The sequence below is a fragment of the Copadichromis virginalis genome, linkage group LG13, assembly GCF_057382275.1.
Source record: "Copadichromis virginalis isolate Kocher_CV1m ecotype Utaka linkage group LG13, C_Virginalis_male_GT1.1, whole genome shotgun sequence".
Lineage (NCBI taxonomy): Eukaryota > Metazoa > Chordata > Actinopteri > Cichliformes > Cichlidae > Copadichromis > Copadichromis virginalis.
The window spans coordinates 17,428,805-17,446,297 of NC_140630.1; the positions used below are offsets into that span (position 1 = coordinate 17,428,805).

General features: G+C 39.7%; 2 protein-coding genes across 4 annotated transcripts in view; one reads left to right on the plus strand and one right to left on the minus strand.

Annotated features, from left to right (window-relative positions):
• Positions 1–720: 720 nt before the first annotated feature.
• On the minus strand, positions 721–15,843 carry xpo5 (exportin 5). Its single transcript, XM_085477656.1, has 32 exons — positions 15,599–15,843; positions 14,955–15,076; positions 14,794–14,866; positions 14,576–14,713; positions 11,198–11,380; positions 11,075–11,101; positions 10,791–10,976; positions 9,851–9,927; positions 9,586–9,763; positions 9,420–9,503; positions 9,193–9,318; positions 9,017–9,107; positions 8,791–8,919; positions 8,256–8,371; positions 8,002–8,157; positions 7,768–7,809; positions 7,594–7,683; positions 7,274–7,473; positions 7,092–7,194; positions 6,208–6,389; positions 5,996–6,096; positions 5,808–5,904; positions 5,559–5,695; positions 5,295–5,392; positions 5,155–5,201; positions 4,783–4,892; positions 3,671–3,730; positions 3,469–3,563; positions 3,275–3,382; positions 2,319–2,456; positions 1,772–1,936; positions 721–1,507 (listed from the first exon to the last, which is right to left on the minus strand). Exons 1-32 carry the CDS (start codon positions 15,698–15,700, stop codon positions 1,361–1,363), a joined length of 3,708 nt encoding a protein of 1,235 aa, XP_085333782.1. The 5' UTR covers positions 15,701–15,843; the 3' UTR covers positions 721–1,360.
• Positions 15,844–17,234: 1,391 nt separating this feature from the next.
• LOC146695471 (apoptosis-stimulating of p53 protein 2-like) overlaps positions 17,235–17,493 on the plus strand; it is a 28,443-nt gene continuing 28,184 nt past the window's right edge. For all 3 annotated transcript variants that reach the window (XM_085477660.1, XM_085477658.1, XM_085477659.1), the window contains exon 1: positions 17,235–17,306. The gene's annotated coding sequence lies outside the window, so the exon portion shown is untranslated. The remainder of the gene's footprint in view (positions 17,307–17,493) is intronic.

The window sequence follows — 17,493 nt, forward strand, 5'->3', positions numbered from 1 at the left end:
TCCCTTGGACAATAAAGGAATGTAGTGATGGTTCACCTTTCTTCCTGGTTGGCAAAACCAGTATTGAAAAAAATAAAATAAAAACAAAACAAAAACCAGACAGCAAGAACACAACAGGAACACTTGGATTAAGCTACACATTAGTTGAGTTCACTGTTAAATACTCCTTAAGTTACGTGTAATTAGATTTGTCAGACAACTGTCTGCTTACAAATTTACAATGAGTGTTTTGGCACAGACTGCGGTTGTATCATTTGTAGTATGATATGTGCTCTGCATTAAATTAACAATTCGAAACAGTACATGGGCTGTTTTCACATGTGGCGATATGAAGAACTGGCAAAAAATAACTGCAAAACAGACCGCTGTTCTGTTTACGTCTACAATAAATCATTCATATAATCCATTACTTTTTCCTCTCTTAGTTTATACATAGACAGAGGAACTTTACCCCATTATAAAGAACATCACACTCGAGGTACCATCAGCACATCCTTCAGAATCAGAAAATTAATTCAAGCTGGTCCAGTCAATAGAAAAAAACAACAACCCCAAAACAAAACAAAAAGTGAACAGAGAAATGTGCACCAGCAGTTTTTCCCCCTCGGGTCTTTCTTTTCGACGCGGGATGCAACAGCAGCATGGGTACCAACGTATCTGCCAACACTAACCTCCAAAATGTATTCTTTATTTTTTTTTGTAAAGAAAAAAAAAAAAAAAAAAAAAAAAAAAAAAAAAAAAAAAGTCCACCTGTCCACATGCCATAACACAAATGCACTCCATCCCTCATCGTACCCCAACAGGCTAACTGCACGCCGACCTGCTTTACTTGCTTTGCTTACTTGGATACGATTAACTGCAAGTTGCTACACTTAATAGTTCCTCATGTGTCCTGATGTTGGGAAATGGAAAAATACAGCGACTAAAAATGAAGAAGCACAAAGTAAAATAAGAATGCAGAAAAGTCTTAAATAAAACTAGTCTTGTGGCTCTTTACAGCTTCTTCAGCTGTGCAAATATTAATGGTTAAATATTAATTAAGAACTTCATTCTGAAATAATCCCTACAGATTCTGTAGAGTCTACAAATCTCATTTATGCGCAAAAGGAACTTAAAAAAAAAAAAAAGTCCCCTACTTTGTGATACTTGACTGTACAAATGACTAGCAGTTATAAAGCATGAACGGCGGCATTGCACGATGTAGGTTAAAAGAAAAGACAACCTACTGAAGCAACACCAGTGTTGACAGATATGTTAGGTAGCGCCACACTGCCCCAGCTGGAGGATGTTTAGGAGAGACGGTGGTCCTACACACAACTCCGTCTTCAATCAGCGTGAAGTCTTGACTTGCTTTGTGTTCCTACAGGGCATCATTCTTGGGAGAGAAGAGAGCTGCCAGGCCCAGAGGTTCATTGTTCACTATATCCTTATCTGGCTTCGGCTTTTTAAAGAGCGATGGAAGATTCCGGATATGAACCTCCTTCCTGAACTGCTGGCATAGAGCTTTCTGTTGGCAGGGGACAGGTAGAGGAAAGGTTAAACACAGCTATCCCAGACCTGCAGGAAAGAATTTCATTAGACTGTCCGGCCCTGTTGAGCTGCTGAACATTTTTCTGCTGCGGCGAACAGAAGATTTACAACACAGCCAGAATCACTCTGCTGAGTAATGACTTGCACTAAAACGCCAGCGTCTATGGTTACTCCTAATGAGCCATCTACAGTCGGATATACTAGAGAAGCACTGCTCTCTAGTGGGGAAATGTAGCATTACCCCAACAGTTCCTGCAATAAGCTTCCTGAACTGGTCTTTTCTCTTCTTTTCTCCAAACTTCTGGGCACTGGGGTCCATGAGCCTGTGGTCATACTGGTCCAGAGCCTCCAAATTGATGTTTGGGATCTGGGTCATCACTCCTCTCAGCTCCATATAGCGAGGCCGCTAACAGGAACACAGACATTTAAAAAGGATACAATATAAGGAAGCAAGATGATATGAAACTTAAATTTTGGGAATGTACACCAGTCTCAAAAACAAGTCAATTTTACTTCATCCCAAAGACAGACATTATTTGTCATGCAAAACTCTCAAATCTTCGCCGATTCCAGCTTTGCAAATTCTTGTTTGTTTTTTTGTAAGTTTACATCTTGAAAAATCTTTCATTCTGATCAAGACTTTTTCACTATAATCTGTCGTTTTATAGGTCAAAGCAGAATATAGACAACAGATTGATTAGTAGTGAAAGTAAAATAAGTCCTCTAAAGGGCAGGGAAAAAAAGAGCAAATATGTAAATATGTCAGATATGTTCAAAATTTGCCTCACCAGGTTTTCATAGATGAGCATTGCCAACTGAGAGAGGGTAGAGCTGCAGACCTCATGCTGCCCATGAACTTGAAGGCCCCTGAGAACGCTGGTAAAGAACCACGTAACAGCTTCAGTAAGAAGATTACCTGCAACAACCTGGAGACAAGAGAAATATAAAGCTATGCAAGACACTTATTCAGCCACCTCCCAGATCAAAGATCGTTAGATTTTAGGGTTGTGTTTGTTAAATTCTGCTTTCATACGGATGCTACCTGACGCCAGTACCAATGTCTTGTGTATTTTGTTTTGTTGACATTTGTTTTTGTTGGTACTCTCCTCTTTTGTTACAGAGAATCAAAGAAGTCTTCATTATACATGAATAACTTGAAGGTACTTTAGCCTTTTGTCACACCATCTTCAAGCACCCAAATGCAAAACTGACAGAAAAACACCAGATTAAAACATGAACGTGAACATTTGGCCTATACTGATGTTAAGCTGATAATTCATCACATCTTTACAAATCCCTTAAATGACATCCATAAATATTGCTATTTAAAATCTTGCAAGGCATTTTTTCGTAACCTCAAAAGGTAAAAATGTAAAAAAATGTACTGTTGATTCCAACCACCGTTTCCTGTGTAAGCCTATAGCACTTCAGTCCTCTGTGCTATAAACCGCCAATGTTACCCAAAAAATCTTACTTAATAAAATCTCCTTAAATACACAGTTTTGGGTCATATATACACACTGTGATGCTGAAATCAATCCTAAACAAATGCACAACTTATTCTTGCTTACGTAGCATTTCATTATAAAGTACAATCCTCAGGAACCTGTTGTGCATACTTGAGTCCCACATTTAAAGACATCTGGGTTAAATATAGCCAGACAGCTTGTGCATAAAAGCAACGTGTGTGATGAGAGCATCAAAAAGCTGCTGCCTTGTATTTAGGTTAGATTAAATGTGCTACCTGCCGCAGCAGAGTCCAGCAGACCAGTGAAGCAGTGCGATGACAGTTGGTGGCATCCTTCCAGGAAAGTGAGGTAAAGGACAGGGTCAGCAGGGACATGTAGAGGTTCTGAGAAATGAAAAAGAAGCATTACGTTTTTAATAATGTACAACTGTGCTTTCCTCTGAATGATACGTGATGCGTTTTAGGTCGACCTCGTGCTTCAGGAGACATTTCCCCAGCTCTGTCAGCTCCTCTGTGGGTTGAGCAGGAGACGCTGACTGCACTGAATCCATCATCATATCTTCCTCTGCAAGAGCATGTTTCAACAACAACAACAAATTTTAATTAAAAATAAAGAGATACGCCAGAATAAAAATCATCCAGTTAATTCAAATTCTCCAGTTTAACTCTTACCATCCATTTCCTCCTTATTGGCTGCAGGTTCAGATACCTTTCTGGAAATACAGGTCACAGCTAAAACAAAAAGAGACAATTGTGATGTTTTGACAACTGAACTTCCATCTTTAAAAGCTAATCAGACAGCTAAAAAAAACCCAAACAAACAAACAAACCCACTACATCGACACAAAACCTTGGATATTCATTGCACAATGCACAGTAACCGCAAAAATCCTTAAACTATTTACCTAAGCTGCTATCAATTCACAAAAACCTTCATGTTCAAAAAAGAAGCTCTCTTTGAATTACACTTCAAAATTACCAGCATTTCTGCACTGATGAGTGATCAAACTAAACCAAACTAAAATACATGTTAAGCAGTCACTCACAATGCAGGCTGAAAAAGAGTGTGCACTCTTAAGTTTAGTGTCTTGATTAGATGCTCAATCATCCAGGTAAGGAAATCCCCAAAACCTGATTCTGTTCATGTGGACGTAGCGTTTTCAGTGGGAGAAACTTTCCTTGATTCAGAGATGGTCTTTCCCTTTTTACTGAAAACTCTACATCCAGATGAACAGATTCAACTCTTGGAGGGGATCTTAAATTTCGTACTTTAAATACCACTTTGGCAGCAACGTCCTCAATCAAATATTATCTGCCAATCAGACTTTGTATGACTTTTGTTTATAAGAAGGTACAATTCTCTGCAAACACTTCCACTTTTAGCTTCTTAATTGGAGCACTTGACTCCAGAGAGCTCAGGGAGAAGTCATTAACGCAGAGTTTCACATCTTTTCTGCAGCCCTTCTGTGACTGGCTCCTTGTTTAATAATGCCATAAAAAGTACAACTGTTTGTTATGTATGTATGTATTGTGCTTTTATACTTCTCATAATCTGGATAAACTCAGACATAATCTTATCACTCACCAAAGACAAATCCTACTGGATAGAAAAATCTACCACAAAATGTAGAATTACAGCTTTGCCTTTGTGGCTGAGATTTGCACTTTTCTGATGTGCTCTGAAACCAACATTAGCTCCAAAAGCTCAACTTTCACAACTTGGCAATAGTGCATTAGAATGAACATGTATGCGAGTGGGAAGCGGTACTAAAGACACTACTTACTGAGAAGTTCCAGCACCTCCCTCGTCAGCAGGCGTACTACTTGCTCTTCCAACATCTCCTGGGTCACTTGGGTTTCCTGACAAACCAACTCCTCCTCCTCATGCTCACCACTGAAAAAAAGAAAGAAAGAAAAAAAAAAACACACACACACACACACACACACACACACACACACACACACACACACAAAAGGTGAATTATGGGGAAAAACTAAGCAGTGATTTTTTTATTTTTTTTCCAAACTGCAATTGAGAAATTTCCATTCCAGATAAGAAAAGTCTTCATTATGGTCTATATTTGGGGTATGTGTGTGTTATTTTTGTCTTATGGACTGAAAATTCATTTGATCACAAACACTGTGCCAAAACTTACTTGATAGATGTCCGCTGGTTGATGACCTGCCACCTCATGTTGAGTCTCTGAAGCAGTAATAAGAAACACAGCCATGATATTTAGCACATTTTAGGCTAAAAAGTTTAAAAGAAGAGAACAGTGGGTGTGGAGATCCTGACCTGCAGCATGTAGCCAAACAATGGTCCCAGCAGAGGGCAGAGTAGACTTTCATAGTACTCCTGGGGACAAGACAGCACCAGCTGCCTCAGAAACAGACGTACACTTGTCAAGGAAATGTAAAGTTTACGTAAAGCTTTAGCTCAGTTTTAATTATGTCAGGTCTTGCAGGCCGGTGTGCATCACTGAATTGGAGCATGGAGGAGAAGGGGAAAAGAAGCTGACCAAATCAAATGGAGAAAAAAAAAAAAAGCAAATAAGGATATGAATCATTGGGCGAAGTCTGTGATCGGGCACATGGTCGAGGGAGACGAAAGCAGAGCCAGCCATTCCTTCAGCCAACTTGTCGATGTTGTAGAACTCCTGCTGCAGGGACACACCTGCACTTCCCAGGATTTGGTAGCTACATGGATTAAAAACAGCAAAATTGGAGGTAAACTTAATTTAACAACATGTAAGGTATATAAAAAGGCAAGAAAAATTTGGGTTAAAGCTGTCAAAGCCACAGTTCTCACCAGTTATCATATAATGTGCAGAAAAATCCCTGCATGCGCTCTATCATGGTTTTACACACGGGAGAGTCGTAAATATCCAAAAGATGATGAGAGAGACCTGTAGACGGGATGCACTTAAGTTTGACCACAGTCTTTTTTTAAGGTGATTGCCGACTTCTGGTAAAAAGTGTGGACAAAACTCATCTTACCAAGAACCACTTTCTTCTCACTATCCATGATCTCATGAGCTCTGCTGAAGGTCTCACTGAGACGGGCCATGTTCTCAGGCAGGAAAAGACTGTTGTGAGTCCTGCAGTGAGGAATAACAAGAGGGGAAAGTCAATAATCAACATATCAGTACGGTAAAAAGGATAATTAATCATTTTTTACAAATTTCTGTAACATCATGGTACAAGCGCACCTGATTAGTGCTAGTAAATTGGGCATCAAAATCAGAAACTGGGCAGTGCAGGGGTTTCTGTACATGGGAGCTCCAGCAGGAGTGTAGCCCACAACAAAGCCACCAGCCTTGGCCTCCTCCAGGTCTGCAGGCCAGTGTGCCCGCTTCACCACCGCCAATATAGCATACAAACAGAAGCTCAACTAGAGGAGGATTCAATTAAAAAGAAAATACAAAAAAAGGATTAAACAGTTACAAGTTACCTTGTTACAACTAACTACAAGCAATTTTTATCCGTTCTTATAACGCGACTGCCTTTGAAATTTTGTGTCATATCTATCACCAGCATTTTTAGTTTGTCAAATAGTTTTGTTTATCATCAAATAGCTAAAAAAAAAAAAAAAAGTTTTTCCATTTGCCACAGCTGCACTCTGTGTTTATTTCTAATCAGCAAATTTAACCATGCTGCGTTAGATTAGGTTAAAAGCCTTGCTACACCTAGTTACAGTCACATAGCTGCTACAAAACCTCAGGGCCTACACCCAGATGGTTTTCAGCTTTGTTTATTAATAAAATATAAACTCCAACGACAAGCCAAAAACTGCGTCAGAATTTGAAATATGAGCTTTTGTGGCTGGTGCAAAAAAAATAAATAAAAAAAATTGGTGACATGGCACATTCTGTCTGGAAAGTTTTTCTTTGCTTACGTAATAAACAACTTACACAACGCAAAAAACAAGTTTCGTCAGTGAGCACACGTCCATGTGCAATGCCTTTAAAAGGTCAAATAACGTCTGTTTCCCTTACGACATTTTGTCATTACACAAAAGTGAGACAAGCAAACCTACAGTGATCTCCAATGGCAGTATCCCTCCACATAAATGAGTTCACGCATATACACTTACTCTGCCTCTATTAATGGCTGCTGTATCTGCATCTTCTTTTTGCTCCGTGACCACCTTATCTGCTCCAATAAAGGACAAGAATGTGTCTGGGTTCCACAACACACTGAAAAACAAAGAAGAGAAAACTATCATTTATCGCTATCGTGTTAAATTTGAGGCACACTGAGAGAATTCAAACTCACTGCCTAATCTCATTTGAAGTCCACTCTGCAACCACTGAGGCCATCAGTTCATCTACAAACGCCTTCTGCTTCTCATAGTCTTTGAACTGGTTACTGATGAGAACCAGAGCTTCCATCAGGGCGCATTTCTCCATGTGAGTGAGCGCGACTCCGCTCGAAAACAGTTCCTTCACATGATTGTAAAACATCTCAAAACAAGGCTGTAGAAAGAAAAAAGGGCATCGTTAAAGACACTGACTTACTTCTATACAGAAAAGTGTACGTCAGAAAGACAAATTATCATTAGCTATTAAGCTAACTGGAATAGAATAGTCCATTACCAGCATATACTGTGGGTAATCCCGGCAGATTTTTATGATGGAAGAACAGGCGTGCCTCCTCACATTCTTCACAGCTCGAGTCCAAGGTGCCTGAAGACATCAGGAGGAGAATACATTTGTTTTCCACAGTTGTCATGAAGATGAAGTAAAAATGACTCCGTGAAGGAAACTTACTTTGGGTTCGTGATCAATTTCAAATGTGACGGCCTTAAAGAGCTGCAGGACAAAACAAAACCATTCAAAATCCACATTATTAAAACAAACTCCTCCAAATGAGCTGAAGGTGTGAATACAAGAAACATCCCCACCGAGCAAAAATATGTGACAGGAGGAACTTTCTGATTGATTTGTGACAAACTACATTCACATAGTAAATGTTATTCAGGAACCAGTAACAGCTCAACTTACCTTGATGAGGACCTGTGGCAGGAAGTGTGGTCTGTGTATGGCCAATGGGAAAAGGGCAGAGACGTTGGTGAGCACACAGGACAAAATGAGCGGGTCTTTGGTTTCGTAGTTCAGCACGGCTTGCAGGAGCTCCATGCTCTGATCAATGGGTAACTTCTATAAGGCAGAAGGAGCAAAAGCCTTCATTATTAGTTTGACTACGATTACTTTTACACTGCCATTTCCATTCTGTTACAGAAAACTTGTTCCTTTACCTCCTCATCCACACTTTTAATGATCTGCGAGACCATGCATTCCATGAAGACCGTCATTGCATCCCACTGGACCACTGAAGGGGACAAGAGGGAACACAGGCCCTCTGCAGTCTTAGCTAGAGAGATGCAAAGGGAGAGGCGCCCATTCACGGCAGATTCAGCCATCAATATGGAAATGAAACTTGTGTTTAAGGTTTTGCTAAGGATGCGCTGCACAAAAAAAAGTTGGCATCAGGGTCAATATCAGCCAATAATATATCAGCCCTTCCCCAATTTTCCCTTAGTGTCCTTAAAAGACTCGAAAGGAAACTGTAAAGCTTATATGTTAGTAGCAATATGAGTTTGCTATTCCCCAAACTGACTGCTCTAGTTTCCCAATTAACTCCAGGCTTAAATTATTGTAATATTATTACGTATTTTACATGATGAATTAACTATCGGCATATGGCCATAAAAATCCCTTCAAGCAGTAAACCAAAACACGTGTGAAAACAGCGATCATTTCCTCTTTGGTATTGTGTCAAAGACTACTTACATGCGTTATCTCCAGTATCTATTGGGCTAGTAATCTGATACTGTAACCATTCTGCTCCTATCCGGAAAGCCTCTAGAGGAACAATGCGGCATGTGCTCCTCAAAACTTCCCCCTGCTGCGCTCGGAAAGCTGCAAAGCACCAAAAGAAACAATGAAAACCATAAAGGTATGCACAAAATAAAAGAGTCAGAACTACTGAAGCAAAACTTGAATCCCCGGTACTTACAATTAAAAAAAGAGTTGAAGTCCTCATCACTGTCAAAGTCCACACGGGAGTACTCGCAGTTTGGGTTATTGTCTCTAGACGGGAACCCAGTCTAAGGAGGGGAAGATGAAAGTTATTAACACTTTGTTTGGCTTTAGGTCACACTGTGAATGATATTGCTGTCACCACGACCTCACCTTAACTAAGTTGGTCATAGAGGCTCTAAGAAATTTGACAGCCATCTTGACAACAGCTGCATCCTTTGAAAGAGCCTCATGTCTGAACAAAGCTCCCCATGTCGCCATGGTTGAGGACTTTAAAAACTGCAGTGAAATAAAGAGAAAAGTCGTTTTCTTTACACGCTGTTCACTCAAATGAAATTTTACTTCAAAAAGGGTCCAATCTTTTTCCTGAGGTATCTCACCTGACTGGAATGCGTAGTGAAGGCTAAAAGGGCTTCCATGTACTTGCTGAGGTTTGCAGGTACTTCAACCTCTACGTCTGAACCCTGGGGAGAAAAGATGAGAAACTGTTACCTATCTTCAATCTTAAAACGAATATCTAAAGTGCTTAAAAATGGCCAAACTTACCACTAATGAGCAAAGCTGACCTCCCAAAGCACACAGGACCTGACAGAGCCTCTTCAGGAAGATGTAACGCCGCTCCACCACCTCCACTGCTCTAGAGGTACACATAGAGGGCTCTGAGTCACGGCTACTTAATGATGATTCTGCGGATTTCTGATATATCGAAAGTCCATCTGCTGTCCTGTAAGCAGACACACAAACCATTAAATTGCAGTAGAAGTGCTAGCATGAAGCCTGCAGAGACGTGGAGAGAAGCAGCTGTACTCACTGGGCTGCAGAAAGAATATACTGGATGGCCACATCATCAAACAGAAGCATGAATGGTTTCCTCTCTTCCAGCTTGCCCTGTGGCAGAATGACAGATTATTAACTGGTAGTAAAAAAACTATAGCTTACCATAATGTAGTATTACTGGTCTGATCTGCAAGACTACTCTAAATCCCCAAAAGAAAGCCTCTAAATTATCAAAAATAGAGTTATTTTAATAGTAAAATTTCTCAAAGTGTATAAGGATTTTTAAAAAGACAGATTAAACAAATATTTCCCATCTTCAACACTTATTTACTCATTGTATTCCCATTTATCCATGGGGAGGATTGTGTCAACCAAACATCCCGCGTGAAATTTCTGCCAAATCCAACATGCGGTTCTATCTGCTGCGAGGACAAAAGCACCTTCGTCATTTTCTGTGCGTTTCCTAATTTTGACTGAGTTATTTCTGAAATTATAACACTATTAATATGATCATTAGAAATTCTACTCAAAGTTCTATTATGGCAGAAATTTTATGACTCTGTCCAATAAAAGAAAAAAAACAAGTCAGTTATGATGACTGGGATATGAGCTCTATTAACCCTACCTGGAACCTAGAGGAAATGGACTCATGGACTTGTTCAGACTCATACCTTGTTGTCATTGCATGATTCACGTGTCCTGATTAGACTTGTGCATTGCTCATGTAATTATGGTTATAATAGCACAATACATATAAACGTTAAAGCAATTTAACTGCAAAAAACACAATTCTGCAGGACTTATTAGTATATTCAGAGGATCACACTGATGAAAGCTGCTGGGAAAAGAAACTGGAAAAGCTTGTCTGGCAATTCTATCATCTCATAAAAGAAGGTTGCATACAGCAGTGCCTACTTGACAAACCGAGACAAAATCTCTTGAAAGCCATCATGAATACTGTCCCAGCGACTCACCTTGCGGCTCATAGCAATGAGCAGACACTCCGCTGCCTCGAGCTGCAGCTCCGGCTCACTCAGCAACAGACACAGAATCTCCAGCAGATGACAGTTTCCGGAGGTTATGTACACCAGAGCGACCCAGTCTATGTAGCCTGCGAGTGTATTCAGCGTAGCCACGGCAACTCGACAGTGAGCTCTCATCTGTGTGGATGAAAAATTATAAGGGGGCAAAGTGAAGTAATCAAGTCGATTAACAAAGTTTAGAATATTAAAGCAGGCACACGCTGACGCTTTCTTACCTGCAGTTCATTTCCAGGAGAACCTTTCTAGATGAAAACAAAAAGAAGACCAATATTGTAAAGTCAGTTTACTCTTCAATTTCTACTTTCTTGCAACACAAATGAGGTCAGGACTCCACTAACCAGTTTACGATAGTCCTCCACATTAATTTGAAGAATGCCCATCATGAAAGTGAAGATGCTTTCCATGTTTTGGGTGAGTGTCTGCTGTATGTCTCTGCGTCGCTGGGTAGGCAACGTCTGGAAGGTGATCACATCCTCAGCCAGCCTCAAAAGGATCAGCATGACCAACTCTGTCTGGGCCTCCTGTGAAAGCAAAGAGGATGTTTTTTTTCCTTGATTTGCTTTTATCTAGCTTTAAATGGCTGTAACAGCAGTTTTAAAGAAGTGATTCGTGACAAATCAGCTTGGATTAATCAGAATCAGAATACTTTATTGATCCCTGGGGGAAATTATTATTTTTTTTTTTTGTTTTGTTACAGTGCTCCATTTTAAACCAACATTAAGACAAGACAGACAATACGCTAACTAAGAATAGTACAATATATACATATATATACATACATACATAAGTCACTTATAAATAAATATTTGGAAAAGAAACATGTGTAGCTGTAGCAGCAAACAGTGTGTTAAGTGGATGCGTTGTACAGGGAGATGGCCACAGGCAGGAATGATTTCCTGTGTCGTTCAGTGGTGCTTTTTGGTAATCTCAGTCTCTCACTGAACGAGCTCCTGTGACTGACCAACATGTCATGGAGTGGGTGGGAGGTGTTATCCAACATTGTCTTTATCTTGGACAGCATCCGCCTCTCCGACACCACCTTGAGGGAGTCCAGCTCCATCCCCACAACATTGCTGGCCTTACGGATCAGTTTATTAAGTCTGTTGGCATCTGCGACCCTCAGCCTGCTCCCCCAGCATGCAACAGCATAGAGGATCGCACTGGCCACAACAGACTCATAGAAAATCCTCAGCATTTTCTGGCAGATGTTGAAGGACCTCAGTCGCCTCAAAAAATAGAGACGACTCTGGCCCTTCCTGTAAAGTGCTGTGGTGTTTTTAGCCCAGTCCAGTTTATTGTCAATGTGTACTCCAAGGTATTTATAGTCCTCCACAATGTCAACACTGACCCCCTGGATTGAAACAAGGGTCAAGTGTTTCCTGGTCTTCCTGAAGTCCACGATTATCAAGAATGTGTCTGAATGCTCACTTTTCCATAAAAGATGCAATGATAGTTTTATCAAGTCAGACCTAATAACATTTAAGCATCCATGAAAAACATGGTACAAGTTTGACTGCTTGTCATTACATTAAAGGATAAGCACGCACAAGGTAACAAATGCTTACATCTCTCTAGCATTTTAAGTTGTTCACCCCACTGAAAGAAATTATGTTTTAAAGAACGCCCCCATAAATGTGGGGACTGACAGATCTCAGGAAGCCTCAAAGCCATTTGCCGTTTCAGCATGAAAGAGTTGTATACATTTATCAAGCAGCGTATGGTGTTTATATGTGCTCAAGCTTTTTGGAGCACTTTTAATACTTTTTAAAAAAAATATCTGGAAAATATACAGTCTTCAATGTGCTACAGACAAAGTCTGAGTGACATATAGTATTTTATTCATCTGTTACTTAGCACTAATAATGAGGAATCTGTTTCCTTCTACTGCAGCTGTAAGGTTTATAAATGCATTTTGCTAACCAAGTTTCTTAACCTCAGCTTATAAATAAGCACTCTGCCCCCTTGTTCAAATATGAGTTTTTGGAGCTGGCTCCAAAAAGGCAGTATCCAAATAAATGAATGTTGATGTTTTTAAAATGGTATTTTATCTTACTTTATTTTATCTAAGGTGTTAGAAAGAATCTTGTTTGATAGAGTTAGTGTGTTCATCTCTTCTCTGGATAATCAGTTTGGCTTCAAACCAAAGCACGGCACTGACATGTGCATATATGCACTCAAGGAAATAGTCAGTTTGTATAGGGCTAAAAATTCATCTGTCCTCATGTGTTTCATTGATGCCTCTAAGGCTTTTGATCGAGTGAACCACAGAAAACTTTTTGATAAAATGAAGAGACGGGGAGTTCCTCAGTACATCGTGAGGATTCTCTCTTACTGGTACGCTCATCAGAACATGCAGGTTAAATGGGGAAGCAGTATTTCTGCCCCCTTTGGTGTCAGCAATGGTGTTAGACAGGGTGGGATTTTGTCTCCAATTTTATTTAATTTGTATGTTGATGATTTGTCCATACAACTGAGAGCCTGTAACACTGGGTGTATATTAGGTAAAGCACTGATAAATCATCTTATGTATGCAGATGACCTGGTTGTTTTTAGTCCAAGCAGTGATGGGTTACAGGATCTTCTTAATGTCTGTACTGAATATGGTGTGCAATATGACATTGAGTACAATGCTGCTAAAAGTGCTGTTTTGATATGTAGAACCAAGCAGGATAAACAGCTAAATTTCCCTTTGTTTAAACTGGCACAAAAAACAAACAATGTAGCATGCAGAAGCTGCATGTTGCATATAATGATGCGATGAGAATCCTTTGCAGGATACCTAGAAGTGGTAGTGCCAGCCAGATGTTTGTAGCTGTGGGTGTTTGGACTTTTAAAGCACTTTTAAGAAAGCTAATGTTCAATTTTAGAGAACGACTGGATGGTTCGAATAACAGTATAATTGTAGCACTTACAGATCCAACAGTGAGTGGTTCCCGTTACTCATCCAGTCTGAGAAAGCACTGGTTAAAGTGTTTGTGTATTTATTGATTTATTTTAAGTAATTGTGTTTTATGTATATTATGGTTTTATATTTTTACAAATGCTTTAGATACTTATTTATATACATATATATATTTAATGGTTTATACCTTGTGTTGGGGGGGGGTGTGTGTTATGTGTGTGTTTTTTGTCTTGTTTTTATAGACATGAAGTCTGCCAATAAAGATTGAATTGAATTGAATTGAAATGACAGTGTGTACTCCACTTCATTTAGGTGCGCTGACACACAACACTGCATTAAAGCAACTGCTTAATCAGTCTACCACATTCCCATAGCTACACATAGGATGTAACTGATTTTCTAAATATACAGCAACCAACTAAAAAAAAACTTTTCTTAAGAATTGTATATCCTTTAATATACTATCACACTTAGATATTATTGTAATATTGCACAAGTACTTTGTTCATCCCTTCAGAGTGGGTATGTATTAATGATAAAAGTAAAACCAAGCTTGATCTGAATGTCTGAAAAGGTCTACAGTTTAGTGATAAAACAAGGAAGCGGAAAGAGGGTTGTTAGGTTCGTATTTGGAAGGTGACGTTATCCCAGTGCCCAAGTTTACATGATGAGGCAATGGGGAAATGAATGAGTAATCCACAACTGGCCCTTATTTGCATGCAAGTTATTCCATTCTCATATTGAATCCATGTTGGCTGAGGAAACAAGTGAGATGAGGAAAAATTGAGCTTCCTGCACCACACAGGTTACTTACTCCTTGGCTAGTGAGAGTCTCCATCTCTTTCAGCATATCTGGCCAATGCTGAGGCCATTCTCTTTTTATCATTTCCACAACTATTCGTGACAGGGCATCTTTGATGTGGCTCTCCTCGTCCAAGATCGAATGAGTACCCTGAAAAGAGACAATAGAAGGCATCAGAGCAGTACAACTGTGAACTGTGAAGTGAAGCGTCTTTCACAAATCACACTTACATTTGATAACAGCTGCATGGCGCACTCCTTCAGGTGGACTTTCTCCTGTTGCTGCATGTCGTTCCATCTGAATCTGCAGGGAGACATTAGCTTTCTGTCAAACATGGATCCCTTATCATGCTTTTTCCCTATTACATTTACCTTAGTCACCTTCAACTTACTTGATGATATGCTCCAGGATTTGCAAACCAAAGTGTCTCACTACTGCTGGCTGGGCTTTGTCAGCTAATTGTAAGCCACATGGGACACACAAGGAGCTCGTCTCTTTAAACTCTTCACAAAACTGAAGAGAAGAAAAAAGAAACCGCGTAATTTTAAAGATTAGGAAATGTTATAAGACTTTAAATGAACAGTTTTGTGAACCCACCACTACCATACACGTGTAATATGTCAGATAGCAACAGCTAATTCACAAACATTCATATAAATACTTGGATAGCAGAATGCTAATCTAGCAGCTAGGGTTAGAGTTATTCTTGGGGGCAGAATTACTCGGAATTGGTTAACTAGCCTCATTAAATCGAGCTCTGTCTTTTCACCATGTGGTTAATGGCATGAATATGAGTCCACAGTGGCTCTGGTGTTGAGGTGATAATTGTGGCATGCCGGCTAGCTCGTAAAGCATATGGCTATCATCATTGCAGGTTAAACCAACATACATGAACCGTATAAACAGCGCTGTTACTAGGAAACTACGTATAATAGCCCAATTTATCTAGCTAAGCCAGTACATTATTCTCCTTTCACAAATGAATGACAAGCTCAGCAAACTTAGCGGCTAGCTAGCAAGCGTTAACGAAGCTACCTTTAGGGCCTCCAGTCGGTAAATTTGACTTGTTTCTGCGTCCATAATCACATTCACAGCTTTCACAAGCTGATCACACATGGCGGCCACCTGGTCAGCCATGACTTCAAGTAGCGTCTAACACACTGTTGAGGCGAAAGCAACTCCCTTATGCAAAGCACCTGCAGTACAGTGAGACGAGCGATACACTCAGTGAGGTACCAACGTGTACAGAATGTGCTGCCGTTGCTTCTCCTGCCGCTACTCGCGCGTTTGAACACTTTGCTCGCCGTTGAGTGGGAATTCTGGGAGTTGTAGTCTAAGATTTTTTTTTAAAGATCGTCTATATAAATCTAAGCCATCACCTCTGAAACTATTATATTCATTAGCTACTTGAATTAAAAAAAAATGTAAAAATGAAGCAAACAGTATGGTTTACTTACAAAACTAAAAAATAAATAAATAAATAAATCAAAGTACAGGAAATGTCTTCATCTCGCATTAGAAGTCATTACATATATGTTTAATGAGACCAGGATGTCTAAGATAACATAAAAGACCTTCTATTAGTCCCACAGTTGGGAAATTCGCATGATGACAGCAGCAAAATCAAAAGAGCAGGAATACAACAAATAGATTCTGTAATAAACAGTAATTAATTAATTACAAAAAATAATCTTTAACTATAATTCTACATAAAAGTACAGGTGTTTGGAAGTATGGCGATATATAGGAAAGAAGGGAGTGGGCTTTTTAACCAGAAAACACAATCCTGGAAAGTGTGAGGATGCCCGAGGAGTGGGAAAAAAGTTTACTAATACTGAGTTTCAAGTTAAAGGGTGATGTGCAGAGCTGTAGCCGTAGACGGATAAGGTTGATGAGCTATAACACGAAGTTATAGGAAAGAGTTGTTGAAGCTAGGGGATGGGGATGGGATTACATCAGAAATGTAGGAAGTCCCAGTGGTAATGAACAGGATGACAGATGAGGTCAGGCAGGAGTCTCTGTAGCCTATAATGTTTGCAGACGACACTGTAATCTGAAGTGAGAGTATAAGAAGAGAAGAAAGAACTCTTCTGATTCATGATATACAGTGAGGCCATATGGGGTTTAGATGAAGCCAGGTAGAAATTTTTATTTCAGTATAAATCCTGATTACAGCTCTTATCTGAAGCAAGTTACATTTTCCCAAGTTACATTAGGTGTTGCTTGTTTATATGCTCTAATTCAGCTAACTGGTCATATTAACTTTAATAATTATTCTTTTTTCATTCGTTAAGTTGCCATCTTTAATAATAAATGCTTTTACTGAACCAAACAGTTTCGCAGCTCTTTCACCTTCACCTTTCAGTTTGTGATTACTGGCGGAGTGATACATCTTAAGTATGTCCTGGCGAGGAATCATTCCTACCGCTGCTCTTTTAAGTTTAATCTGCTGCTGAGAAACTGCTGAACACACTGAATGTTTGGTTTTGTTTTTTTGTTTTGTTTTTTTTGCACATGGTTTCAATATTAAGCGTGCGATTCTGATATTAAGACAGAAGTCAAGGCACAAAGTATACAAGTCTAGCCGGTGGGGGTGTTTTATGCTCCGGCAGGGGCGGAGCTTGAATTCCAAAGTGGAATGAGTTTCCTCTCGCTACGTCACTCTGGGATAGGCTGCCTGCGGGCGACCGAGCTACGCTGTCATTCTACTGGGTTTCGAGACGATTACCTACGTATTTTCTTGGTGAGTAAAACCTTTAAAAAAATTATTATTAAGTATTTCCATTTAAACGCGTGTGTGTATTCCCACTCACAAACCTTGTTTTTTTTTTGTTATTTACGTCGATCCTCGCGCTCGCTTTTGCGAGCATTACAAAGTTTTAAAGCGATGCTCGCGCAACCACAACGGAAACTTTTGCCGTGAAGGCCTC